Source organism: Labeo rohita, chromosome 8, assembly GCF_022985175.1.
Source record: "Labeo rohita strain BAU-BD-2019 chromosome 8, IGBB_LRoh.1.0, whole genome shotgun sequence".
NCBI lineage: Eukaryota > Metazoa > Chordata > Actinopteri > Cypriniformes > Cyprinidae > Labeo > Labeo rohita.
In genome coordinates, this window is record NC_066876.1 from 10,075,064 (window position 1) to 10,102,397 (window position 27,334).

The following is a 27,334-nucleotide window of genomic DNA, read 5'->3' on the forward strand; positions in this document are numbered from 1 at the left end:
AAAACCCTAACATGTTTGCCAGTACTTCGTCAGGAGAGTGTACTTTCAGTCTACTTTTATGTACTTATGAGAGATATACAAAATTAAACTTGGTCACACTTGGGGACCAATTCTCAGTATTAACTAGCTATTAAAGGGATAGTTTGTCCCCCAAAAATTAAAATTACCCCATGATTTATTCACCCTCAAGCCATCCTAGGTGTAATATGACTTTATTTCAGACGAATACAATCAGTGTTAAATTAAAAAATCTCCTGGCTCTCTCAAGCCTTATAATGGCAGTGAATGGGTGTTGAGATTTTGAAGTCTAATAAAGTGCATCCAACCATCATTAAAGTACTTTACATGACTCTGGGGGGTTAATAAAGGCTTGAATCGATGGGTTTGTGTAAGAGGAATATGCATATATACAACTTAATGAATCATAATCTCTAGCTTCCGCTAACTGTCGTGCCATGTGGAGCCTTGTGGATTTTTGCACTTTTATTGGACTTCATCCAAACTCTAAAATCCCATTCACTGCCATTATAAAGCTTGGAAGAGCCAGGATATAACTCAGCAGAATCTGAAAACAATGCATTAAGAGGTGAAAACTTTTGAACAGAAAGATGCAGCATCCATTTTTCTTATTTTGCCTAAATATTTTTTTTTCATTTAGTACTGCATTGAGAAGCTATAGAAGATACTATGTTTCCCTAAGGACAATCAATCTTCAAATTCAAAAAGTTTCACCCCATGGCTCTTAATTCATTGTGTTTCCTTCAGGAGCATCAGTGATCATTTGAACCTTCTGAAATACACTGACCAAAATTATAAACGCAACACTTTTGTGTTGGCTCCCATTTTTCATGAGCTGAACTCAAAGATCTAAGACTTTTTCTATGTACACAAAGGCCCATTTCTCTCAAATATTTTTCACAAATCTGTGTAAATCTGTGTTAGTGAGCACTTCTCCTTTGCAGAGATAATCCATCCACCTCACAGGTGTGGCATATCAAGATGCTGATTAGACAGCATGATTATTGCACAGGTGTGCCTTAGGCTGGCCACAATAAAAGGTCACTCTAAAATGTGCAGTTTTACTGTTGTGGTTGGGTCCGAGGGGGTCCGAAAACCAGTCAGTATCTGGTGTGACCACCATTTGCCTCATGCAGTGCAACACATCGCCTATGCATAGAGTTGAACAGGTTGTTGATTGTGGCCTGTGGAATGTTGGTCCACTCCTCTTCAATGGCCCGTACGAAGTTGCTGGATATTGGCAGGAACTGGAACACGCTGTCGTATACAACGATCCAGAGCATTCCAAACATGCTCAATGGGTGACATGTCCAGTGACTATGCTGGCCATGCAAGAACTGGGATGTTTTCAGCTTCCAGGAATTGTGTACAGATCCTTGCAACATGGGGCCGTGCATTATCATGCTGCAACATGAAGTGATGGTCGTGGATGAATGGCACAACAATGGGCCTCAGGATCTTGTCACGGTATCTCTGTGCATTTAAAATGCAATCAATAAAATGCACCTGTGTTCATTGTCCATAACATACACCTGCCCATACCATAACCCCACCACCACCATGGGCCACTTGATCCACAACGTTGACATCAGCAAACCGCTCACCCACATGATGCCACCTACACGCTGTCTGCCATGTGCCCTGTACAGTGAAAACCAGGATTCATCCGTGAAGAGGACACCTCTCCAATGTGCAAGACGCCATCGAATGTGAGCATTTGCCCACTCAAGTCGGTTACGATGACAAACTGCAGTCAGGTCGAGACTTCAATGAGGACAAGAAGCATGCAGATGAGCTTCCCTGAGATGGTTTCTGACAGTTTGTGCAGAAATTCTTTGGTTATGCAAACCAATTGTTGCAGCAGCTGTCCAGCTGGCTGGTCTCAGACGATCTTGGAGGTGAAGATGCTGGATGTGGAGGTCCTGGGCTGGTGTGGTTACATGTGGTCTGCGGTTGTGAGGCCGGCTGGATATACTGCCAAATTCTCTGAAACGTCTTTAGAGACAGCTTATGGTAGAGAAATGAACATTCAATTCAAAAGCAACAGCTCTGGTGGACATTCCTGCAGTCAGCATGCCAATTGCACACTCCCTCAAAACTTGCGACATCTGTAGCATTGTGCTGTGTGATAAAACTGCACATTTTAGAGTGACCTTTTATTGTGGCCAGCCTAAGTCACACCTGTGCAATAATTATGCTGTCTAATCAGCATCTGGATATGCCACACCTGTGAGGTGGATGGATTATCTCGGCAAAAGAGAAGTGCTCACTAACACAGATGTAGACAGATTTGTGAACAATAATTGAGAGAAATAGGCCTTTTGTGTACATAGAAAATCGTGAAATTTTTTATTCAGGTCAGTACTAAATAAAAAAATAACAAGCATTTTGTATGATGCCTCTTGTTTTGGTAAAATAACATTTTGCAGATTTTTGCTTCTTATTTATAGTTACTAAGTTGTTTAGTTTTGGTATGAGGTTGGATTAAGGGATCTAAGGTACTATCATGCAGAATAAGGCATTAAAATGTGCTTTGTAAGTACTAAACAACCAATATGCTAGTACTATGCATGCTAATAGGCAACTAGTTAAGAGTGAAAACTGATCCCTAAACTAATCGTTACCAGATACTGCCCCAGTGACAGCTGAGAGTGTGGGAAATCCGTGATTTGTAACTTGTTTTTGCTAGTCGCTTTTAGGCGGTTTTACAGGGCGAAGGATTTTCTCATTTCAGAGAGCATTATATTGGATAAGACATTAATCTAACTATTTTTATTCATGAACAAAACAGTGCTGTTTGATCAGCCTAATGGCAAATTCCTGTTCTCATTTTTAGCCAGACAATATTGATATAGCCTATGCTTATTTTTAATGCATTACATAAAGGTAAATTAAGTGACCTTTGTTTTCTGAAAACCTGTTTCATTTATGTGAGCTGGCATTTTGCATCTGTCAGGATCTTTAAAGTTCAGAGGTTTACCCACTAAGCTGGTGCTACCCATTCACTCAAGTCAATATTGGGAAATGGGTTTTTTGTCCCGTAAAATAATCTGTTTTTGCTTTTCACTTGTTCTCATCAAAAATGACTTTGATTACATAAAATTGTATCAGTCCAGGTAGTGCATCCCTGGCCCAGATTATCTAAATAGATTAACACAGTCCAACCTAAAATCTGCTTTTGTGTCCCTGAACATACTATTTTTACCTGTGAAATGGTGCAAATAACCACACTGATATTATGACATTAATTTCATCAGTAGATTACATAGTGTTATCATAACATGTCAAATCTCTGACCTCCATTTGTAGGAGTGCTAAAGTTTAAGCTCAGCTCAGTGTTAAGATCCAACATTTAACTTTGATCCCTGTCCCCTGTGTAGGACACAGAACTGTTGAACACTGCTGTACTGACTGGTAAGAGGGTTACAGTGGGAGTACGAACCATTGCTGTGGAACAGGATGGTTCTGTGACGGATGTCTCTGAGTTTGCTGACTGCAGCTCCACAGATGAAGATGTTCTTAAGGTACAGTCATTATACTGTATTTGCTCACCTTGGATACATCAGCTGCAAAGTCATATCAAGCAAACATCAAACTCTAATTCTCTCTGTGCATGTGCGAGACAGAAACGGGTCAATAACATGATGTTAATTTTCTATTCAGATCTGTTAATTTATTCAAAAAGATATTTGAAAAAATCACTTCATACAATGACTTGAATGCACCTCTCCTATAATGAGCATGTTTTTAATTTCTTTTAAGGGCATTATGTAAAAAATGATACATTCTGATATCATAAGGAAAAATTACTGAAAATGGAAAATTACTGAAAAACAACAATTATTGAAAAGAAAATGTTATTAAAATGTTTGCACACATTTTATTATTATTTCATAGATTCATTTTTTTTTTTTTGCAAAATTTCGTGACTGCTAATTAATATTTGTTTTTTAAAAATATACACAAATCAAAATTCAGAAATAAAATATAACTGAAAAAATATATCATAGAGAAGAGTCCTCACCCCCATGTCTTCATGCATTGCGTAATCATGGTGGAAAAAGTCACACATAGATAGTTCTTCGTCTGTGTACTCAAAAAGGTAGGGTAGGGTGAAAAACTCCATCTCATTTTCTCCTCCAACTTTAAAATTATCCAACATTGTTGTTTTACCTTTCTTGTAAAGGGCGTTTGACTTACTTTGCATGTTTGCTTTATAAACTGGTCGGTACTTCCGCCTATTTCACGTGTACATGATTACGTAGTGTGTGAGGTAGGGTTGTGCCGATAGACGATAGTACCGTGTATCGACTATAGTCAGAGATATCGCCTGTTGCTGATGCCTTTGACGATAGCAAGATAGATGATTATTATTATTATCTGTCAAAAATAGACTAGGATTAGGCAATCAGGTAGCGATTTCAACAAGAGGGGGTAATAATTTGGCGGGGGTCGAAAATGGGCACAACACCGGTTTTACTTTCTAAGAATTTGGAACCTTTTTTTAAAATATTTGTTAACCAAAAGACAACAAATGGATAGATGTGAAATATGGAGTCACTGTCAGACAGAGGCAAAAGAACAAGAAAGTCTTTTCTTGCGTATGCAACCTCTGCCACTTTTAGAGCCTGTGTTCTCTGAAAATCATTAAGTCCTCTGAAAATCATTAAGCCACGTTGTGACCTCACTCAGGAGGCCTGTATCCTCTTTGTTGAGGAGTTAATCTGAAAGGACAGCTCAGCACCATACTGTGACTACAGCCAAGATCAGAGACTTAAAAGAACTTCAGCCCTGTCTGGCTTTCTGGCCTCATTTCTGAGAATTACACAGAAATGCATTTAGTTTGATGTCCTCAGTTAAAAACATATCCAAACGTAAACAAGATTAATAGATTATACATGAGCAAGAAACATGATGGGACTCATGTTTGGAATAGCTTCCCCAAAAATGAAAATTCTGCCATAATATACTCATGTTTTCCCAAACCAGTTTCCTGTTCACACTGCAAGCCTTAGTGCTCAATTCCGATTTTGGCTCAGATCTGATTTTTTTGTATAGCGGTTTACATTTCTGTTTTACATGTGGCCAATATTAGATTTCCAGTGTGAACAGATCATGGTTCTGAACTGACCTGTATGCGCAAAAGCACAATACAAACAGGGTTGCCAGGTTTTCACAACAAAATCTGCCCAACAGCTTCTTAAAACTAGCCCAATCCCATTTCAGGGGCTAAATATCACATTAGTGGGGTTGCTTCAACCCACAGAGTTGAAAAACAACCCACAATGACAGTGAAAAAGTAGTCCTATTCTGCTGTGCTAAACTGTGGACTTGGCAACTCTTGCACAGTGACTACCTTTCACAACTCTTTTGATAACTTTGGCCATGTGAAATCTTTAAAGTGACTCCCATGAGCGCAGAGTCATGACGAATGTTGATCTAGAATGATGTAAAAGTTGCATAAATTCTGACATGACTGTTCACATTGTGCATTGCAAAACGTGACCTGTATCGGATTTAGTACCACATATAGAAGCGGCACAAATCGGAATTAAAAAGATAGAAAGGTTTGTGCTGTTCACACTGTCATGAGAAAAACAAATCTTAGGGTGCTTTCACACCCGTAGATCTATTGCTTTCTTCCGAAACAGGGATTAAATTATTACAGTGTTGCTTTTTATTCTTGGTGCGGTTCGCTTTCACACAGGAAAGTTTCTAAACGGACCAAACCACAAGTCACATGCGAGTAAACTGTCCTCTCATTGGTTAAAGTTCCACGGTTTATTTTCCAGGATTCCGGTCAGCTGTCATTGGTCAGGATAGAATAACAACAGCTTTGCGGCTTTTTTGTTGCATTTTTTGTAGCTGTCATTATTTTAAATTATAATTTTGAACAGGAGTCCAGGATTTGTCTGAAAAACATTTTTAAAATACACCTACTACAAAGACAGCAATAAGACAGCATTATAAAATGAAAAGGGGCGCTTTGATTTTGAATGATGAAGACGTGCCCACACACAGACATTTACAGGTATTAGCAGAACAACAAAGCTACTGCTGTTCACGAAACTGTAATAACTCATTATACAATGTGATATAGCCTGGTTCGGATTGCTTTCTCATTACAACTGAACCGCTCCAGAGTTCATTTTCGTTCAGGCGATCTCTGACCGATTGTTTTGGCACAGATTTGAGCGCAGTTGCTGTGTTCACATATGACCAAATGAACCGAGCTAAGGGGGGAAATGCGCCAGGTTCCGAAACAAAGTGCCTGGTTTGAAAGCACCCTTAGTCACATGGTAGCAAAAAAATTGTGGATTTGGGCCACATTTGCCTGCAGTGTGAAAGTGTGTCACAGAAATAGAATTGGCTTTTTTTTTTTTTTTTTTTTTTTTTTGTGGTGTTTTTATCCTTTTGGTGGCTAATATAGCATTGACAGTATGAATTGTTGTTGTATGGACAACAGCTGTGTGCAGATTTTTTAAAAACTATTTGTTGTGTACAGTACAGGTCTATTTCTGGGAGGGTTTTTTTTATGTAAATGACAGTATATGGTTTGGAGCAACCTTTTAATATTGCTTAAAGTAATTAATATCAAGACTGTTTAATTATATCTTTCATCTACCAATTAAAATATTTCCATAAAGTTCTTCATGTTACCAAGCAGCGCACAGACCAAAAACCAGTCTGAAACAGCCTATACAAGTGGAGTGGAAGGATCTCTTGTTCCATTTTTTTTTTTTAACCTCACTGTTGAGAGAGATCTGCTCTGGGATGCATATTGTGCTCAGGAACATGACCTATTTAAGTTATATATCATACTAATAAGACACTATGCTTCTTATTCCACAAGTTGAAAGATGCAGTTCCATATACACAACTTTGCAATGCAGTTTGTTGAAAATATGGTTTCAGGAAACACTGAATCATTTAACTAAGTTGGTAACAACAGAAATAACTCACCAATTATAAAGTGAGAGAAAACATCACTGTTTGGATGATACGCTTTTGTGAAAGAAGACACTTTTAACAACGACAACAACAAAAATATGATTGACCAATCAGAATCAAGTATTACAAAAAGGGGTGTAAGAAATAAGGTTGTTTACAAATAGTTTCCTATTCTCTTTTAATCTGGTCAATCCATCCTTGAATCAACCCATCTCTCGCTTCAACATATGCAACTACTGTACCAGAAAAACAATGAATTATTTACCTTGGCAGATGTAAAGTTCTGCAAACTACTTCCTTTCCCTGCTGCTGTTTCTCACTGCTGCCTGTCATTTTGGGACACATAGTACGTATAGAGCCCCAGAGGTGCTTGTGCTGTCAAAGCATTAGGCATAAACAAAGGCATCACTCGCTGTCTAGCACACACTTGTATTCTAGACAGCATCCAACTGCTCGTTTTATTTATAAAGCAAAACACCTTCAGAAAAACATGACGCATAACCATACAATGCTTATATTGCATTTAGTATTTATATTACATTCAGGACAAATCTGCAGCATTGGATCCATGTCTGTCACCTAATAAGATAAAAACCATAAAAAACATCTTATGCATCCATAAACATGTAATTTGTTATCCATTAAACCCTGTAGATGTAAATAATCCTTGTGGTTATAGCTGTGCTTGTGTAAAACTGCCAATCAGCTCAAGCCATAGTGACACATACAGTATACACAAACCTATAAATACAGTACATATTCGTTAACCTGTTTATGCTAAGCAAACTTGCTTTTACACACTAGGATGTTGGTCAAAGTCACCCCTGTATGCCTTCCTTAATCTTGTTAAAATTTAATTGCATCATAAATTATACAACTGATTTAATCATGTGGCAGCATGCATTTGGTTAACCCATGCTGAACCGTTAAGTGACTTTGGGACTCACAATGCCTTGCGTTATATTTCAGATGTGACAGTAAACGTCTAAAGATTACTTTGAAAATGCAGCATAAGGATCAGCCACTACTACTTTCATGTTGAGTTCATTAATAAAGGAAACAACTACTAAAGCAATCTCAAGCAGTAGAAAAAAAGTGAAAACGCTGATATGAACCTAAATTATACTTGGTCTCAAAAGTCATGTTTTTACTGGGACTAAGCACCAACAAATCCTCTTACACAAGTCCGTTCAAATCCAGCAGAACACGCAAACTACAGTGTGAACAGCCTGTTCGTTCAGAGTTATAAATAACCGAAAACAACATTTTTGGATGCCCTCAGGTGTCCGACAGATGTGACTTTGTCTACGTGAATGGAAAAGAAACCCAGGGGCGACTGCGGACGCTGGTGAACTTCACCTACAGTTACCTGAGCGCTCAGCTGGAGATGAAGGTGTGGTTCCCTCGTCTGCCACTGGATATAGAGGTGTCTGATACAGAGCTGAGTCAGATCAAGAGCTGGAGGATTCCCATCATGTCCACCAAAAGGTACAAACAAACAATGGCCGTATTCAAATGCACAATTTCTAGTTAAAGGTGAAGTCCACTTCCAAAACAAAAATTCACATATAATGTACTCACCCCCTTGTCATCCAAGATGTTCATGTCTTTCTTTCTTCAGTCAGCTGAGAAAGAAGGGTCTTATCTAGCGTAATGATTGGTTATTTTCAGGAAAATAATACAATTTATATACTTTTTAATGTCAAACACTTATCTTGTCTTACTCTGCCTGGACTGTTTTTTTACGGTTCATGATAGTTAGGGTATGTCGAAAAACTCCCATCTCATGCTCTCCCTCAACTTCAAAATCGCCCTATATCGCTGTTTCGCTGTATCGCTTCTTTGCAGGTTTACTTTGCAAAGACTGTGTTAGTACTTCTGCAGTGATGTAGGATGATTTTGAAATGATTTTTGAAGTTGAGGGAGAAAATACGATTTGAGTTTTTCAACATACCCTAACTGTCTTGAGCCAGAATACCTTCCCAGCCTTCTTTCTTTTTTTCTGGGATCGTTTACAACTGCATTTGGGATCGTTTGAAGCCGCATTTAGTGATAGTTGCTCATGAGTCCTTTGTTTGTCCTGAACAGTTAAACTGCCTGCTGTTCTTTCAGGTCCCTCAAATTATTTGGTTTTCAGCATTTAGTGTAGTTGAACCCTTTCTAGCAATGGCTGTATGATTTGGAGATCCATCTTTTCACACTGAGGACAACTGAGGGATTCAAATGCAACTGTTACAGAAGGTTTAAACGCTCACTGATGCTCCAGAAGGAGAAACAATCGTTAAGAGCCGGGGGTGAAAACTTTTTGAATTTGAAGATCAGGGTAAATTTAACTTATTTTGTCATCTGGGAAACATGCAAGTGTCTTCTGAAGGTTCTGGAAAAAAATATGATATTTAGGCAAAATAAGAAATGTGCACATCTCTATTCTGTTTAGAAGTTTTCACCCCCTGGCTCTTGATGCAATGTTTTTCCTTCTGGAGCATTAGCGTTTTGAACCTTCTGTAATGGTCGCATATAAGTCCCTCAGTTGTCCTCAGTGTGAAAAGATGGATATCAAAATCACACAGTCATTGTTGGAAAGAGTTTAAATACACAAAAATGCTGAAAAACCAAAGAATTTGTAGGACCTGAAAATTTTTTCTAAAGAACAGCAGTTTAACTCTTCAGGACAAACAAGGGATTTATGAACAACTATCACTAAACAAAAAAAAACAAAAAAAACAACAACAACTGTGGATCATTCAAGTAACAACAGTATTAAAATCAGGTGTATGTACATTTTTGAAAAGGGTAATTTTTATGAATTCAACTATTATTTTCTCTTGTGTAAATGTCTTTTATGTGAAATATCTTATTCAGGTCAGTACTAAATAAAAAAATAACCTGCATTTTTTATGATCTCTCTTATTTTGTTAAAATAATATTTTGCAGTGTCTTTCATACCCTATTTTACACACATTATCAATAATGTACACGGGTTACTATAATAATAATCTGAAATTTTCAAGACATGTAAAAGACAAAAGTTATGTAATATAAAAATGATTGGATTGTTTGTAATGATCTCTGAAAAGAGAAAAATTGCATTAACACAATCCAATTGTAAGAGTTAGAACATTATAGCCAGAAAATGCTTTTTCAGACAGGGTCAAGTAGATTATGAATTGTGTAAAAATTGTGAATAAGATTGTGTAAGGTTATGAGTAGTTTAAATACTGTTACATAATGGATTACATGGGGCAGAAACATCCCCTCATTAATTTACAGTATGATCCAATCAGTGTTTCATGCATGTTCTCCACTTGTCTCAAGGCATTTTAAACATAATTTAACTTATATAAATGTGTGTGTGGTTTAATTTCCAAATGAGGCCTTATCTACGCTGTTATGAAGATCATGAAAGGTGGCAGATGGAGTTACATGACTAAAAGTGGGTTGTCAGTAATATCTGTATGTCTCTGACAGCAAATCAGGCTGGAGCAGCGAGGAAGAGCGTAAGGGCCGGGGATGTATGCTTCAGTTTCAGCATGCTCTTGTCCGAGTCCTCACACACTTTGTGGCAGAGCAATCAGACCCTCGGGAGCCACAGGCCTTCTTCCTGGGCTCTGATTGGCAGGTGGATGTGACCAGACTGGTGCGGTACTTCCTGAAAGTGGAGGACACTAATATTGCCCGTCTGCAGGCAGGCAGAGTCCTGTCAGGACAAGATGTGGGCACCACATCTATAAAGGTAAAATTGGATCTGTTGAGTTTGGCCAACATACAACAAGATTAATGGAGCAGGCCACACATAAATCAGTATTGATCTCATGCAGGCCTTAATAACCAGGTGTCTCCTATTGTTTAGGTTCTGTCCCCCCTGTCAGACTCCATCCTGGCAGAGAAGACAGTGAAAGTCGTGGATGATCGAGTGACTATCACTGAAATGGGCCTGCAGTTGGTCAGTGGTCTCACACTCAACCTGCAGCTCAGCACAGGAAGTAACCGAGTCATCAGTGCAACAGCATCCACACAAGAAGTGCTCAGCAATCCTAAACAGGTAATTTAACAGCACTTTCTTATCTAATCCTATCAAAATTTGGGGCATCTATGAATGTCTAAATTTGCCTGATTTTACTTTCAAGCAATAAATATGTAATAAATTTTCAATAGATAAAGTTGGTTTATTCACATTTATACATATATTATTTATCTTTGAATCTGATTGGCCAACAAGAGTGCTGTATTAGTGTCCAACAGAACTCCAACAGCCGTTTCACCGTTTGTAATTGTATCACTTGAAGTACTTCTCACAACGAGTGTAATGGTGGACACCCAAATCGATTATAATTGTAAAAATATTACTGTTTTTGTGTAAAGGAATGTAGTTTTAAGAGGTTTTAGGTGAGAATGTACTTGTTTATAGTTCAAATATGCAGTTTGTTAATAAAGATGCTCTCTATTTGCAAATTTGCGTCAATGTTTTCGGATATTTGAGCTCCAGGGCTCCAGGGCATGTTTTTGTACATTCAGTGCTGTATATCAGAGCGTTCTAAACGGAAGTTACTTTTACTTTAAACTAAAGCTTGACACAGCTAACAAATGCACTGATTAACGCGGTCATCAGAAATCACCCTTAACAGATGAAAGGATATTAGCATTACAACAAAGATAACGCTATCCTCAGCAGACATTCAAACTAATGCTTTATTGTGAATTTGAGATTAAGCTGAAGAATGAATGCTGTATCAGATTCACGTAATCACGTTCACTCAGTTTATTTCTCTCTCATAATACTCTACTCCACATAATACAGTGAGCTTTTAATACAGTATTACAATAAGCTTTTAATGAAACAACTTAACATTCCTTTGTTACTAGTTCTAAAGTGGCACTTTTGAATTAGTAACGGAGGCTTGGGCTCAGCTGTTAAACTGTAAAACTGAGATTTGAATCCGTGGCAGAAGGAAGTAGTTCTCTGCATAAAAGAAGGTTTTTAAAGACACTCCATTGTTGTTTCTTATGTATTTAGACACTTGTGCCGTCGAACTGTTGTATAAACGCAATAGCGCACTCGTTGACGTAAGCTATGGCTGTATATCGGTATGCTGTGATATTGCTCATTTAATACCTAATAAATTGGTAACAGGTTGGAAGTAATAGGATTGCTAACTTAGCCATTAAGCTTCCCTGTTAGGGCTAGCTATCTTGTACATAAATTTATTCTGTGCATAATTATTATATGGATTATGTAATCAGATTCCTAAAATAAAGTACTTCAAGTAATTAGTTAATATTGCATTTTAAAATACTTGCAATCAGACTACAGTTATTTTTCCAAAAGTCCTCAAAAAGTATTCTTAAGGGGCTTTCGCACCACACAGTTCTAGGAACTAGCCAGCAAGCTGGTTTCTAGAGAACTCATGTCTCCCTTGGGTCATTTCCTGGTTGCATTTACACCGGTAGCAGGAACTCTGAAGCGGCTGACAGTGACATCTTTTTGCGCACATTTATTAACATCAACAACTGGTGATCAGAGCTGTTTTAGTTGTCGTGGCTTTCATGATAACGGAGATGGAATGTAAATGTACAGTTCACGCGACTGAAAGAGCAAAAAGATGGTTAAGAGGCAAAATTTTCTATCACAACGCATGGCATTTTAAAAATGCAGAGTACTTCAGGGCTACAATCAGCGTATATCACTAATAGTTCCTGTGGTGTAAACATGTCAAAAAGCGGAACTATGAAAAGGTTCCTCAGGTGCGAAAGCCTCTATATTGCCTAAAATGTTGCAATGTAATTTGGAATCAGTAATGGACTACAATTTGTAAGTAATCTACCCAGCACCACATATATTAGTGTTGTCACAAACTGATTTCATTCGGTAGTTGGTACCAATTTCCACTAAAATTCCAAGGTTCTCTATATCAATTTTGGTACCATAGCAAAAAGTGCACAAAGTGCAAACAGCCCGCCTTGTTGGCAGAGGCCATTTACACTAACTTCACCCACCAACATGTGGTTGGGCTAAACAAAATTACAAAAGATGGTGGAGTTGATGGTGAAGCATGAAAGTTTTCGCAAAGTTTTCGAATTTGCCTTTTGCCGTACTCGTTCTTTTCCCTTTTTACATCTCATATCACATCGGAAAAGCATTTATTTTCAATAAAAGTGAAGGAAATAATCAAAAAGTTGGAAATTAAGTATTGTGTAGGGTCAGGGTAGGTGTAGGTTATTGTCACAATAAGACAGCATCCATTTAATGATTTTAATAAAAATAATTTACACTCAATGTTATTATTGCATACTGTTTTATAATGTACTACAATTCTGATGTGCAGACATTTGCCACTATTTGCAATAAGTAATATAAACAGCAGAAAATACTGTTTTTTTTAAATTTTAAAATCTATAGCCATTTGCACTGAAATAGCATTTATCGCTAAGAAAATATGCTATTTTCACTTAGTGTAAATAGAAGCTAATTGCTAATTACACAGAATAAATAGCATCTATTGCTATTTTCACTTAGTGCCTTTGTTTTACAGTGTCCTTGCTTCACTTTACATGTGCAAGACAAAATTCAAGGCATGGCTAAATTCAATTTTATTCTCATTGCAGGAGGCAGTGTTGAGTTCCTGGCTCCAATTTAGCGATGGCTCCCTCACCCCACTGGACATTTATGATCCTACTCACTACCGCCTGACTGTGACATCACTGGATGAGGGTGTGATCTCTGTGCAGGACTCACCTATGACTATAGTGGCAGAAGGTGAAGGCCAAGGAATGCTGGTGAGAGCCGAAATGACCATTTGTGAGATCTGTCAGAAATCCAAGCGCAAAAGCACTTTAGCTGTAGGCACTGGGAGCGTAACGGTAAAGTTCCAGACAAACAGCAAACGTCCTGAAAATGGCAGCATCAACAATAATGACATGAGAAACAGCACAGGACTATTTGTTGGTGCCACTGGGAAAGACAGCAGCAGTGAGCGTGGTGATGAAGGAGAGGAGGCAGACTCTGAAAAGAAGCTGCAGGAGCCAGAACAGGTTTCGAGCAGAAATTCAGAGTCTGAGCGAGAGGAAAGTGCCTTGATGAAGATCACCACCACAGCCAAGTCCACAGCAAGAGACTCAACTGTTGGTAGCATTGCAAATGATTTGGGAATGGGACGGGCTAACGATGCATCAGCTGGAGTCAGTAAACCTGGGAATATTTTAAACAGTGGAAATTTCTTTAGTACAGGAAAAGCTGGTAACGATGGTCGCACAGGAATTTCCTGGAATAGCAATGAGGTTCCTGAGGGTTCGATGTTGAGCACTGGCAGGGCTTCTGGAAACTTGGTTAACTACAATAACTACCCTCCCCAAGTGGAAATCCCCAATCAGGAGCCAAAAAATGACTATGGAGATGATGATGATGATGACGATGACATTGATGGACCACTGTCAAACCGTCCACTTACGGACCTGGAGATCGGGATGTATGCATTACTGGGAGTTTTTTGCTTGGCTATCATAGTATTCATGGTAAATTGTGTATCATACCTGGTTAAATTTAGGCACAAGCAGACGCCTGGTCAAGTTTCTGAGCAGACTGGTCACCGCCATGACTGGGTATGGCTGGGAACAGATGCTGAGCTGGTTATGAATGTCACTGGAAGTCCATTACAGCAGGATGCTCATAATACATCTGTGATCGACATAGGACCTAATACAGAGCCTTGTGGTACTCTCACCCGAAGGACCTCTTGCCAGGTGTCTTCTGTATCAAATGACTCTAATGTTTCATGCGTAGGATCCCCTACAGCAAAACCAGTCCGAAGTGAATCACTACACTCACCTACTAGTAAGAGGAAAAGGGTCCAGTTCACCACCTTCACATCATTGGATCGACAAACTCCTCCCAAGACTTTACCACAAGAGAATGGACATGGAATTAACTGGGTGGGAAAGGAGGACAGTTGTATGACACCTGAGGTGCCAGCTGCTGAGTCTTTGCAACAGCTATGATTGTTGGCCTGATTTATGCACCCATAAGGTATATCCCTACACCAGGGCTGGGCAACTCTGGTCCACTGTCCTGCAGAGTTTAGCTCCAACCTGTGGTCACCTGAATGCCTTCTTTCTTTGGAAAAGTCGTTCTGTCGGTCAGTGCTACACAGGATTATGATCAAAATAATCAGTACAGCTTCATGGCTTTCATAAGGACAGGTGTGACATTTTCTTTGTGACTAGTCTTCTTTGTGAAAGATTGATTCTGCCTTGATCATGATAAAAGGGAGAGAACACAATCCTGCTATTTTGAGGATTATTAAAAGTACCCATTCTCCCCACCCCCAGCTAAGCTATTTTTTTTGTCTTTCTCAATGAGTTTTTCATTTGGGAATGTCAAGATTTTGAGAGAGTAAAATGTCATTCTTTCTCTACAGCCAAACTCTGAGATAACATTTATTACACTGATATCTTTTGTTTGACTGTTACTCTGCATCCTTCCATTTTTTAATACAAAATCGCATGTGATTATTGTACAGATAAAAAGTTCACTTTGTTTGAAGATATTTTATCACCCTGCATTTGTATGTACAGTCAATTGTTTCATTTTCCATTAAAAAGCCACAAGATAAGGCCACGTTCAGTATTTTGTGCAATGAGAAGAAATAGAAGCCATTTCATTATAAATGAATGGTGATTTTTTTTTTTTTTTTTTTTAGCTCAAATCTCTTACAGTATGTCGCTGGAATCATTTTCAGGTATTCTGCATTTTTTTTTTTTTAACATACTTTTGCGAACTAGTCCTAGGTTTGGTTCGGAACCAAACCAGTGCAGGAAGATTCTCTGGAGACTGAATATCACCAATTATTACACTTGAAACTATAACACTTGAAATTTCAAACCCTCAGTTGCAAAGGGACACCAAAACATTTGAAAGGGGTAGGGCTGCCTTTACTTAAATGGCTATACCTTTTGAACAGAATGAGATATCTACACCAAACTCATACCACAATTGTAAGAGCTTAATCTGAGGTCACATGGAAAAATTCATGGAGCTTGACCACTTGGTGGAGCTATAAGAGGAAAAAAAAAAAAAAAACAGCTATAACTACATGACCGTTTGTCCTATCTACATAAAAATCGGTATGCACGGTCTTGGTCCAAAGTGTCACAAGTACCTATAAGGACATTTGCGTAAAAAAAAAAAAAACATGGCCGCCTTAGGCCAATGGTCTTTGAGCACCTATTAGACAAGCTTAACAGAGATTGATCAGAATAAAATACGGTGGGCCTGTTTGACTCACGGACCTAAAGGTCTGTGAGAAATTAAAAAAAAATCAGTATATTGTGCTTTTTTTTCCACACATATGCACAACATTTATATCATACGATAGACCTCATTCCGAACAGCTTTGCCTCAAAAACCACTGCTGTCAATCAAAACGTTGGTTAAATAATTAAGAAAATGTTTATTTTCTTTTATTTTTTATATTAAGGAAAAAAAAAAAAAAAGCTTTTGAAAACTAGTCTTCGATTTTTAAATGAAAACTAGGGCTGGGCGATAATTTGATAATGATAATTATCGCGATATAATTTTCCTTGATAAAACGATATGAAGAGTTCAATAAATGTTCGATCTTTATATGCCAAAAGCGGAACGAAACAGAGCGACTAATTTAAATCATGCCACACAGACCGTTTATCCGCTCGGACCAAATAGAAACTAGCGCTAGCTCACTAGAGAAGATGCATTTATTATCTCGATTCGGCACAGATGCGCCTGGAAAAACCGATCGCGTCGCTTCCATTATTTGAGCGCAGCTGCCGCATGCCTAAATTTGAAATAACGAACTTGAGCGCTATAGACCATTTCGCTAGATGTAAACAACACTGGTCCAGTGCAAATGACTCTGTGATTCAAACTAGTTTAAAGCTGTGTGCAGCGAGACAGTCAGAAGGCTTTTAAATTTACACATCGCCATCATTTACCATGGATTTTCTGTAGTAACACTCACTGCACCATGGTATTGTGGCAGCAACGTGGGATATTCACAGTGAATTTTATTACAGGAGTAATGGTATATAATTAGTGTTTTTCATACAAATAGGCTACCTATAAAACCATGTAGTTATATTTTTACCATGGTAATGAGGTGCCATTATGTGTGGATTTAACTGTTTATCATGATTTAAAATGTATGATTGCTACTACAGGAGACCAATGCTTAATTTAAAAAAAAAAAAAAACTGGATCAGAATAAATTTATCTATAAAAAAAACAGGTTGCTACAATTTTTTACAGATGTTACTGATTGATAATGAACAAAAAAATTACCTCTGCATCCTCAAGCTACCATCAAATGTGCATTTCTAAGAGACAAGTGATATTATCATTATCATTATCAAAGAACCCAAACCTGTTTCTTGATTTAAAACAATTTAACTCATTAGAACATGCAGTTTGAGAACTCATTAGAACATGCAGAACATGCATTAGAACAAAGTTTTCTATTTAGATATTTACTTTAAGGAAAATGAATGGTCTGGTTTCTACAACTTTCACTTTGGAGCAAAAATCTGACTTTAAACTTGAAAGAAATAAAGATCTGACATTTATCGTGACAATTATCGATATCGACTGATATGAAAAAAAATTATTTAGAATTTTTTTTTTTGCCCATATCGCCCAGCCCTAACGAAAACTCAAAACTTCACAAAACCCAAGCGACACATGATTCTAAACAAGCATGACAATTTTTAGGGAGATCAGACAACAGCTGCTGCTATAACAGTCATAAACATTAAAAAACATAATATTTCTATAATAAATTACCAGGATTTGCCAAAAATACGTTTTAAATCATTGATTTAGGTGGTTACAAGCTTGCTGCATAATATACGATATATAATATATGTAATGTCTTTTTTAATATGTGCTTAAATGTCTTAAAACACTTGAACCCCAGTAATCACTGCTTGCAGCTATATTATCTTTTGTAATCCGTTATCTTTCAATGCTCAAATGTAAAGCACCATTGGCTTGTCCCAGGTTTTCATATTGGTGAATACATTTGTGGTAACTCCAGGTGTGGAGGTAAATAAAAACAGTAGTAAAAAATATATATATATTTTACATTTTCTGAAGAAAATGAGTGACGCTTGCCCATATAAAACTCCACATCACCCGCAAAGTTGGAGTTGGACAATTTTTCCACAATATAACAATATTTTGGTGCATATTCAGGAAAACATATGGCTGAGACCACACACAGGCCAAAAATTCCCACAGAGCACCTCTATTGTATATATTTTACCTCTATAATTAAACTGAAATTTCAAAAGTTTGTATACAAGTGTTTACAGTATATTTTATTGTGCCATGAAATTGAAAGAAATGTAGATACAATCATAAAAAGTCATGGTTTAAGATTTGAGACATACAGTCTTAGTTACAAAGAGAATAAATATTTTATAATAACTTTAGCAAAACCTCTAAATACAAACCCTAATCCCTGAACACAGTAACATTCATGAATAAATTAAAAATCCTTTGAAGAGTAAAATGTGTCCTTAAAAACAATCTTGTGTTTCATTTATTGTACAGAGAGCATCAATGTTCTTCATCTGGCCTTTAAAAAAAAAAAAAAAAAAAACAGTTTGGCAGCTGTCTAACAGAATTGTCTTTGTAGTTTGTTAAGCCTGAAAATCTTGGCCTCAACAGAGTTAAAAAAAAAAAAAGTAAAGCTCTAAATTTTACTACAGTAAAAGCAGGGCATAATTTGTACCAAACAAACTAAATCTAGCACTTTTGAAACTGGATCCGGCTTCTATTATAGTGGATCTCCCACTTCATGTCTTGCATTTGTTTAGAAAAATCAAGTATAGTACATTTTTAGTTTATCGTATGTCTTGCCTATCACATCATATTACATATGCACACATGAACACAAGCTGTCTGTACAGTTTAAGCTTAGATCCTCCTAAGAGCAGGAATCATTCTTGCTAGCAAAGTAATGTCACATTCTTTAACCCAGAAAACTCACAATAACTGTGGTAACACTGGCACTTTTATACCCAATTGTCAAACAAGCACCACAACACAACAAAGTAGAATGCAAACACTTGCTGTCTTGTCTGTGCACACAAGAGCTCGGCTGTGTTTAGTGTCGAATGAAAGTCAGGCACTCACTTCTAGATAAATTACCACCCCTCAAAAAAAACAAAAAACAAACAAACTGCCAGATCTGTCATCCGTCCTTGTTCTAGGACCTGATAAGTTGTAATTTAAGTACTAAGTAAATGTAAATGTATAGTAAAATGTGTGTCCCTTTTATGCCTGGTGAAACATCACCTATGTCCTATAACATGTCATATAAATATATTTTTCCTCTGATAGCCAGACAAATGGCCTCCATTATCTTGGCAGTCATGGAAGAGGCTTGCATATCCAACTGAAATATGCAATTCAGTCTTAAAAGCTCTTGAAAGAGCAAGTCCTCACCTTTTTGTAAAGTTCTTAAAGACCTGAGACAAATGTTTATCCCAACATACTGTCAATGAAGAGTCTCCACCAGTTTCTGATAGGTTATTCTCTCCTTCATCGGGTTGTGGCAAGTTGTAATGTAATTCTTTCCGTTCCTCACCAGTCTTTCCTGGAGCTCATGGTCATCCAGAAGTTTTCTGGACAAGCTTACAAATTCCTGCAGAAACAAGAGCATTGAGATTCTTGACTCCAAGCTTTTTAATGGTATAGTTTATAATATTTCAAAATCTTTTTTTTTTTTCAAAAACACTGATCTTTGAATCTTTCTATTCATCGAAGAATCATGACAAAACTGTTTTAAATATTGGTAACAATTATAAACAGCAAATCAGCATATTAGAATAATTAATGAAAGATAATATCACAATGAAGACTGGAGTAATGATGCTGAAAATGTAGCTTTGCATTACAGAAATAAATTACATTTTAAAATATATTCAAACAAAAAGCAGATTTTTTTTTACATAGTAAAAATATTTCACAATATAACAGTATTTTTGCTGTATTTTGGATTAAATAACCATTTATTTAATCCAAAATACAGCAAAAATACTGTAATATTGTGAAATATTTTTACTATGTAAAAAAAATCTGCTTTCTGCTGGCTTGGTGAACAGAAGAGACTTTTTAAAAAAAACAAAAAAAAAAACTTACTGTTCAAAAACTTTTGACTGGTAGTGTATATTTTAAGAAATGAACACTAGCATACATGCAAGCATACATTAATTTGAAGTGACTAAATATATAGTAATAAGGAAAGCTTCTTGAGCAGCAAATCAGCATATTAGAATGATTTCTAAAGTCTGATGTGACACGGAAGACTGGAGTAATGACTGCTGAACATTTAGTTGTAATTATTTTTATATTACATATTTTATTAATTTAATTTTTTTAAAAACAAAAAAAGTCAAAATGTGGTGTTTGTGTGCACAAGAAAGCATTTACAGAAATTTACCCGTCCCAAATTTTGAACAGGAGTATAAAGCATAATTAAAAACACATCATTTTATATCTACAGACAAACTGCTGTCTATCTGAATGATGAAAATATGAAAGCCTCATTTATTGTGGACAGTGAAATTTCTCATCATGTCAGCTGGCCATGTAGCAGCTTTGTCTTTCAACCTGACTTAAAACACCTTCAGCTTCCAGTGACCCCCTGCTGTTTACTCTTATCCACAGGTGCCATGGGAGACTCCTGGTAAAGTTGGCTTCACGCTGATGTGACAGGCAGAGTATAAAGCTCTCTTTCAGCTCAGCAGGATAACAGAAGCCATGAGGAAAAGGCAAACAGTTTTTGTGTCATATGAAAGATTTGGCCACAACATGAATGTCTTTGACACAAAACCATGATGAAACCAGAGTGTGTTTGACAGAAATGTGGCCCGGTGGGAAGTGCCTAGGCTCTCTTGGGTGTAGTTCGGGTCAACCAGCTGTGAAATAGTCAATGTCGACAAATAAGATTCTTTGTTTTTGACGGAACAGTTTCAAAGTAATGCAAAGCTGAATTTTCAGCATCATTACTCCAGTCTTCAGTGTCACATGATCCTTCAGAAATCATTCTAACATGCTGATCTGATGATCAAGACATATTTCTTCTTAGTATTGAAGTTGTGCTATATTTTTGTGGGGGGAAAAAGTAAAGTTCAAAAGAACAGCATTTATTTGAAATTTGAAAGTTTTACACCATTTAGTCTTTACTGTAACTTTTGATCAATTTAATGCATGCAGAGAACTAGACCTGACATTTTAACTAAGTTATAACTAATAATCAGAAATCTTTTAAGCCTTAACAGGCTCTTTGTTCCACAATATAGAGTCCAGTCTTAAACCTCTCATTTAGCTACTTATAAAGGCAGAGGTCAAGGCTCAGTACCACGCACAGATGTGACTCATGCTGAACACGGTTAAACAAATCTTTGGCAGTAAGAAATCACTGAAGAAAAATGCTTCTACCATTTGACAGAAGAAAGTATGACAGTTTTTAGACATTTGTGGCTGACTTTTTTCTTAAATCTGACTTGTCAAACTATATGTGGCCAGGTCTGATTTTTTTTTTCCTTTTCCTTTTTGCAGACTTCAGTTGTTTTTGCTAGGTTCACTGTGCATGAGGTTGTAACATTGTTTCACCATGATGTTTTTTACTGGCGCAGTTTCCAAATCTAAACAGGATAAAAACAGGAAAAGCTGGAATATGCAATGTTTTAATGCAGTTTTTGCAAAAAATTAAGGGAAAAAAATGCTGATCATTCAGGCTGACTGATTAATGAAAATCTTATTTTAATTGGATTTTAAACCACCTATGAAGTCTTTTTTTCTGTTCAGACAACAACAACTAAATAAATTCAAGTCATATAGTCATAGAAAAAGAGGAGTCTGGCCAAGGCCCTTAGATAGTATATACAGTATATATAGTTTAAATATACAAACTTTAAAAAGTTTGGGGTCAGTAATTTTTAGGGGTTCAGCATAGTGATGTAACCCTATTGTAATTGTTAAAATGGCCAAGGATCAGCAATCTCAATGTAAAACTGATCAGGCAGACCAAACCATAAGTCGTATAGACTTGAAACTAGGAGAGATGGTAGTACTTACACCATCTACAACGTCACCAAGGCTCGCCCCTATCAGGTGCGCTACAGTGATCAAAATTCCAAAACGGCTCATAACTCCTAAACCGTTCTTCACAGGCTCAAGTGTCTCATGTCAGTGGAGTCCTTGGCTCACGCCAGACAAAACACATGCCTTGGATTCGGTCGTCAAAATTTTCGGGTATCCTACTTTTGCAAACTAGTCCTAGGTTTTTGGATTGATCGGAACCAAATCAGTGCAGGAAGATTCTCCAGAGGATGACTATCAATAATTATCAAAAAAAGTTGAACTTTCGACTCACTGTCACAAAGGGACACCAAAACATTCAAAAGTGGCAGGGCAGCTTTTACAAAAACGTCTTTTGAACAGAATGAGATATCTTCACCAAACTCAGAATGTAAGAGCTGAATCTGAGGTCCAATGAAAAAAGTCACAGAGCCTGGACACTTGGTGGTGCTATAAAAAGGAAAAAAACAAACAAAAAAAAAAACGTAAAAACTGCTGTAACTACCCAACCATTTGTCTTATCAACATGTAATTTGAAATGAACAGTCTTGGCCCAAAATGCCATAAGTGTCTATAAGGACACTTGTGTATCTCAAAAAATATGCCCGCCATCGGCTGATGAAATTTGAGGACCTATTTGACAAGGTTAAAGGAGGTCGATCGGAACGAAACTCCATGGGCCTGTATGACTCCCAGCCCTAAAGGTCTGTAAAAAATTTGGACAAAATCGGCCACTGGGAGGTGACATTTTCAGGGGCGTAAACGATTGTATGTTGCACAGTTTTTCACACATATACACAATATTCGTATCATACGATAGACTTCCTCATTCTGAACAACTTTGCCTCTAGAACCACTGCTGTCAATCAAACCACTTGTTAAATGATTGAGAAAATGGAAAAAACCTACTTTGCCGAACTAGTCCTAGTTTTTCGCTGAGCCTGGAAAAAACACTGCAGTGCAATTCTCTGGGCTCTCTAAGTCAATAATTATCGAAAAATTTACCCTTCGGAAAGCTATAACAGGGTTGTTTAAAGTGGCCTGTCCAAATATACCCAAAAGCCTATAAAATCTAAACAAAAACTCAAAACTTCACAAAACCTTTGTGAGCATATGCGACAGGTGATTCTAAACAAGCATACAGAGTTTTAGGGAGATCAGACCACAGCTGGTGCTATAACAGTCATAGACATTAAAAAACATCCTATTTCTATGGTGTATTTTATTTTTATTTTTATGAAGAAATTTATATAAAATATATCACAGTTTCTGCAAAAATAAAAAGCAGCATAACTGAAGAAAATTTTCTTGAGCAGCAAAGGACTGGAGTAATTATGCCAAAAATTCAGCTTTGACATCACAGGAATACATTACATTTAAAAATATATTAAAATAGAAAAATAAAATAGTTAATTTTCACAATATTTCTGTTTTTGAAAGACATCTTTAAGAAAAAAAAATAATAATAATAAAAAAAAAATAAAAAACTTACCAACCTCAAATGAATGACAGTGCATTTGGACATTTCATCTATATTTAATTTGTGTAAAATAGTCACCAGATTCGATCACTGTGCCATTTAATGGGACAACACTGTAATGTATTTATTCCTCCAAAAAACTGCACAGCAGGTGGGTTGAACTATAGCACACTGACCTACTGATCAAGACTGAAAAGAGAGGCTTGCATTTGCTCTTTGTCAAGGAGCAGCTCTTTGAATTAAGGGTCAAAGCTTAGCATTGGCCACAGGTGTCTACAAAGGTCAAAAGGTGTCTACATCCAAATAGTCAAAATCGTCCTGACTTGTAAACAAACATCAGCTTTCAACGCAATTGTCTGTGCTTCTCTAGAGACGTCAGATTTTCTGATCTGCTATTGCTTTTAATACATTTGAGATAAGCATGATAATGGATGTTTGGAAATTGCTCCGAGGAGCAGATTGGTTTAGGGATAGAAGTTTTGCCCTTTGACCTTTTAAGCTGCCTTGGGCTCCTCTCAGCCGTTTAGCATGGCGGTACAATGAACGCTAAGTCTGTCTGTTCCCCCTAAAGACCCAAAACAGGTTAAAGCTTAGTCACCAGCAGATAGAGATGTTGCTAAGAAGAGGATGTCAACATGACCTTTTACAGCAGCATTTTTAGTGCCAAAAAAGATTTTGAGAAAACAAGTTGTAAAATTATAACTTCAAAGAATTAATGTTTTGTAAAAGTCAAAATTATATGTTTAAATTTAAACCATTCCAAACCTGTATGACATTCTTTCTCATATATTTAAGTGTTCTGCACTCATATTATAGCTTTTTGTGATCTTATTTTATTTTTTTTTTAAATCTTATTCAATCACAGCTGAAATCTCATTCACGTTTGTGAATGCAATGCATGAAAATGTGTCACTTCAGACTTGACATCACTGATGGCAAACATCATAAAGCACAACAGCTGGCCTCCAGAAGTAAAGACATTTTCATCATAGATAAATTGACTTTTAACAATAACTGATAAACCTTTAAAGACTGACCAGTTCTGAGGTCTAAGGTTGTTGTATACTTTTGTTGGGCTGCTCTGTTTGCATTAACTTGTTTTTAGAATAATTGTTTAATAACAGAATTTGTTGTGAGAAACGAAATTATGCTGTACATTAAAATTCCACCAATCAGCAGCAGTGAGCAAAGAATTCCAAAAGAGATCTTTAGCTCCGCCCACTCCTATCAAAAATAATGTAAATGTTTCTGTCTCTATATATTTACACTATACATTTTTTCTATCGTTTTTTTTTTTTAAACCTTTAACATGACATGTCTTCAGAAGTGAGTACTCCCCTCACATTTCAGCAATCATTTTAGTATATCTTCTCAAGGTACAATACTACAGAAATGAAACTTGGATATATTTTAGAGTAGTCAATGTGCAGCTTGTATAGCAGAGTATATTTACTGTCCCCTGAAAATAACTCAACATACAGCCATTATTGTCAAAATAGCTGACAACAAAAGTGAGTACACCCTAAGTAATAACAGCACTATGTCATTTAACCATGCAAAGCCACATGTCCTATTCATCATGTTCATGTTTTTGTCTGCTTGACAGGACCATACAAAGTTGTGTGTCTTGTATTAGAGCAGTTAAAATTTGGTGCTTTGAGTACAATTCTCTCATACTGACCACTGGATGTTCAACAAGGCACCTCATGGCAAAGAACTCTCTGAAGATTTGACAATTACAATTGTTGCTCTCCACAAAGATGGCCTAGGCTACAAGAGGTTCAGTAACAACCTGAAACTGAGTTACAGTATTGTGGCCAGGGTCATACAAGACAGGTTCCATTCAGAATAGGTCTCGCAAGGGTCGATCAACGAAGTTGAGTACTCATTCTGTGCGTCAGGAGCAGAACCGGGCTTCAAAAAAAACAGATGCATGAGTGCTGCCAGCATTGCTTTAGAGGTTGCAGAAGTAGAAGGTCAGCTTGTCAGTGCTCAGACCATACACTGCACACTGCAACAAGTCGGTGTGCATTGGCGTCATCCAAGAAGGAAGCCTCTTCTGAAGCTGGCTTACAAGAAAGCCCGCAAACAGTTTGCTGAAGACAACCTGTCCAAGAGCATGAATTGCTGGAATCATGTCCTATGGTCTGATGAGACTAAGATAAACTTGTTTGGCTCAGATGGTGTCCAGCATGTGTGGTGATGTCCTTGTGAGGAGTACCAAGAAAACGGTGTCTCTCGTACTGTCAAGCATAATGGTGGTAGCATCATGGTCTGGGGCTGCATGAGTGCTGCTGGTACTGGGGAGCTGCAGTTCATTGGGGGAAGATGGATTCCATTATGTACTGTACATTTCTGAAGCAGAACATGATGCCTTACCTTCAGGAACATGATAATGATCCCAAACACACCACCAAGATGACTACTGCCTTGCTGAGGAAGGTGCAGGTGAAGGTGATCTGACCTGAACCCTATTGAGCACCTATACGGGATCCTCAAGCGCAAGGTGGAGAAGCACCATGTGTCTAACATCCAGCAGCTCCACGATGTCATTATAGAGGATTTGAAGAGGATCCCAGCAACAACCTGTGCAGCTCTGGTGAATACCATGCGCAGAATGATTAAGGCAGTGCTAGATAACAATGGTGCTAACACAAAATACTGACACATTGGGCAAGTTCACTTAGGGTGTACTCACTTTTGTTGCCAGCCGTTTTGACAATAGTGGCTGTATGTTGAGTTATTTTTAGGGGACAGTAAATATACACTGCTATACATGCTGCACATTGACTACTCTAAAATATATATAAAGTTTCATTTCTATAGTATAATGTTCCTTAAGAAGATATACTAAAACGTTGCTGAAATGTGAGGGGTGTACTCACTTTTGTGAGATACTGTATATATATATTTAATGTTTAATTTTTATTTTATTTAACATTGTCCGTCATTAGTAAAAAATCTGTCAATCTATTATTATCCAGCATTTTAATTTTCATATTTTAATTCTAATACATTTAATTGCTTTTATTTTTGTTCACATTTTCATTTTTAACTACGAACCTACAGGACTAAATAGGTTTATGCATTTATTTTGAAACAAAAAACAGATGAGACTGCGTAACGTTTCATGTTTGATACCACACCCGGCCGTGACAGCGGTTTTTAATTTTTTTATGAACCAATATCGATTTGCAAATCCTAATTGATCTTTTGGTCTATCCCATTTGTTTTCGGTTGATGAATGAACAGTACATAGTGCGCCACCCATCCAATAAATCGCAATAGGCTAAGCTTCGTTTTACTTTTGATACGAAACAAAGTGTTAGATTTGAAATTCTGTACATTTCATTAGGAAATTCAAGCAATAAATACTCTTTAATGTGGCGTGGTAGTTTGTTGTAGCTTCTGTGTACTCGCCTGTGCGTAATCAAACTGCATAGCAAAAGATTCGTGACAGTTTTGTTTTTGTTCTGGATCCAGTGCTCTGCTGCTACACTGGAGCGCACTCACCACCAACTGGAGCGGGGTGGGAATTGCAGTTACAAATAGATCACCCTCAGTGTAATCTGTCAAAGTGGCTTTCTGTCACTGATAAAAAAATTCTGTCAATGACAGACAATTTTCGGTTAACGCAACCTCTGATATATATATATATATATTTATTATGATTTTTAAATGGGTTTAATATGTGGACTGCGTCACTTTCTGTAATTTGACGATTACTCAACATGGGCAAAATGCAATTGAGGATTTTATTTTATTTTTTT

The 27,334-nt window shown here is 37.1% G+C and overlaps 2 protein-coding genes across 2 annotated transcripts in view; one reads left to right on the forward strand and one right to left on the reverse strand.

Moving 5' to 3' along the window:
• LOC127170225 (transmembrane protein 132D) overlaps positions 1–15,532 on the forward strand; it is a 42,258-nt gene extending 26,726 nt beyond the window's left edge. Inside the window, exons 5-9 of the mRNA XM_051118065.1 lie at positions 3,399–3,542; positions 8,252–8,457; positions 10,438–10,702; positions 10,820–11,011; positions 13,573–15,532. Coding sequence (XP_050974022.1) covers positions 3,399–3,542; positions 8,252–8,457; positions 10,438–10,702; positions 10,820–11,011; positions 13,573–14,961 — 2,196 coding nt within the window. The 3' untranslated portion in view covers positions 14,962–15,532. The remainder of the gene's footprint in view (positions 1–3,398; positions 3,543–8,251; positions 8,458–10,437; positions 10,703–10,819; positions 11,012–13,572) is intronic.
• Positions 15,533–17,930: 2,398 nt separating this feature from the next.
• glt1d1 (glycosyltransferase 1 domain containing 1) overlaps positions 17,931–27,334 on the reverse strand; it is a 45,642-nt gene continuing 36,238 nt past the window's right edge. The window contains 1 exon segment of the mRNA XM_051118068.1: positions 17,931–19,643. Within this exon segment, the coding sequence (XP_050974025.1) occupies positions 19,497–19,643 (147 nt within the window). The 3' untranslated portion in view covers positions 17,931–19,496.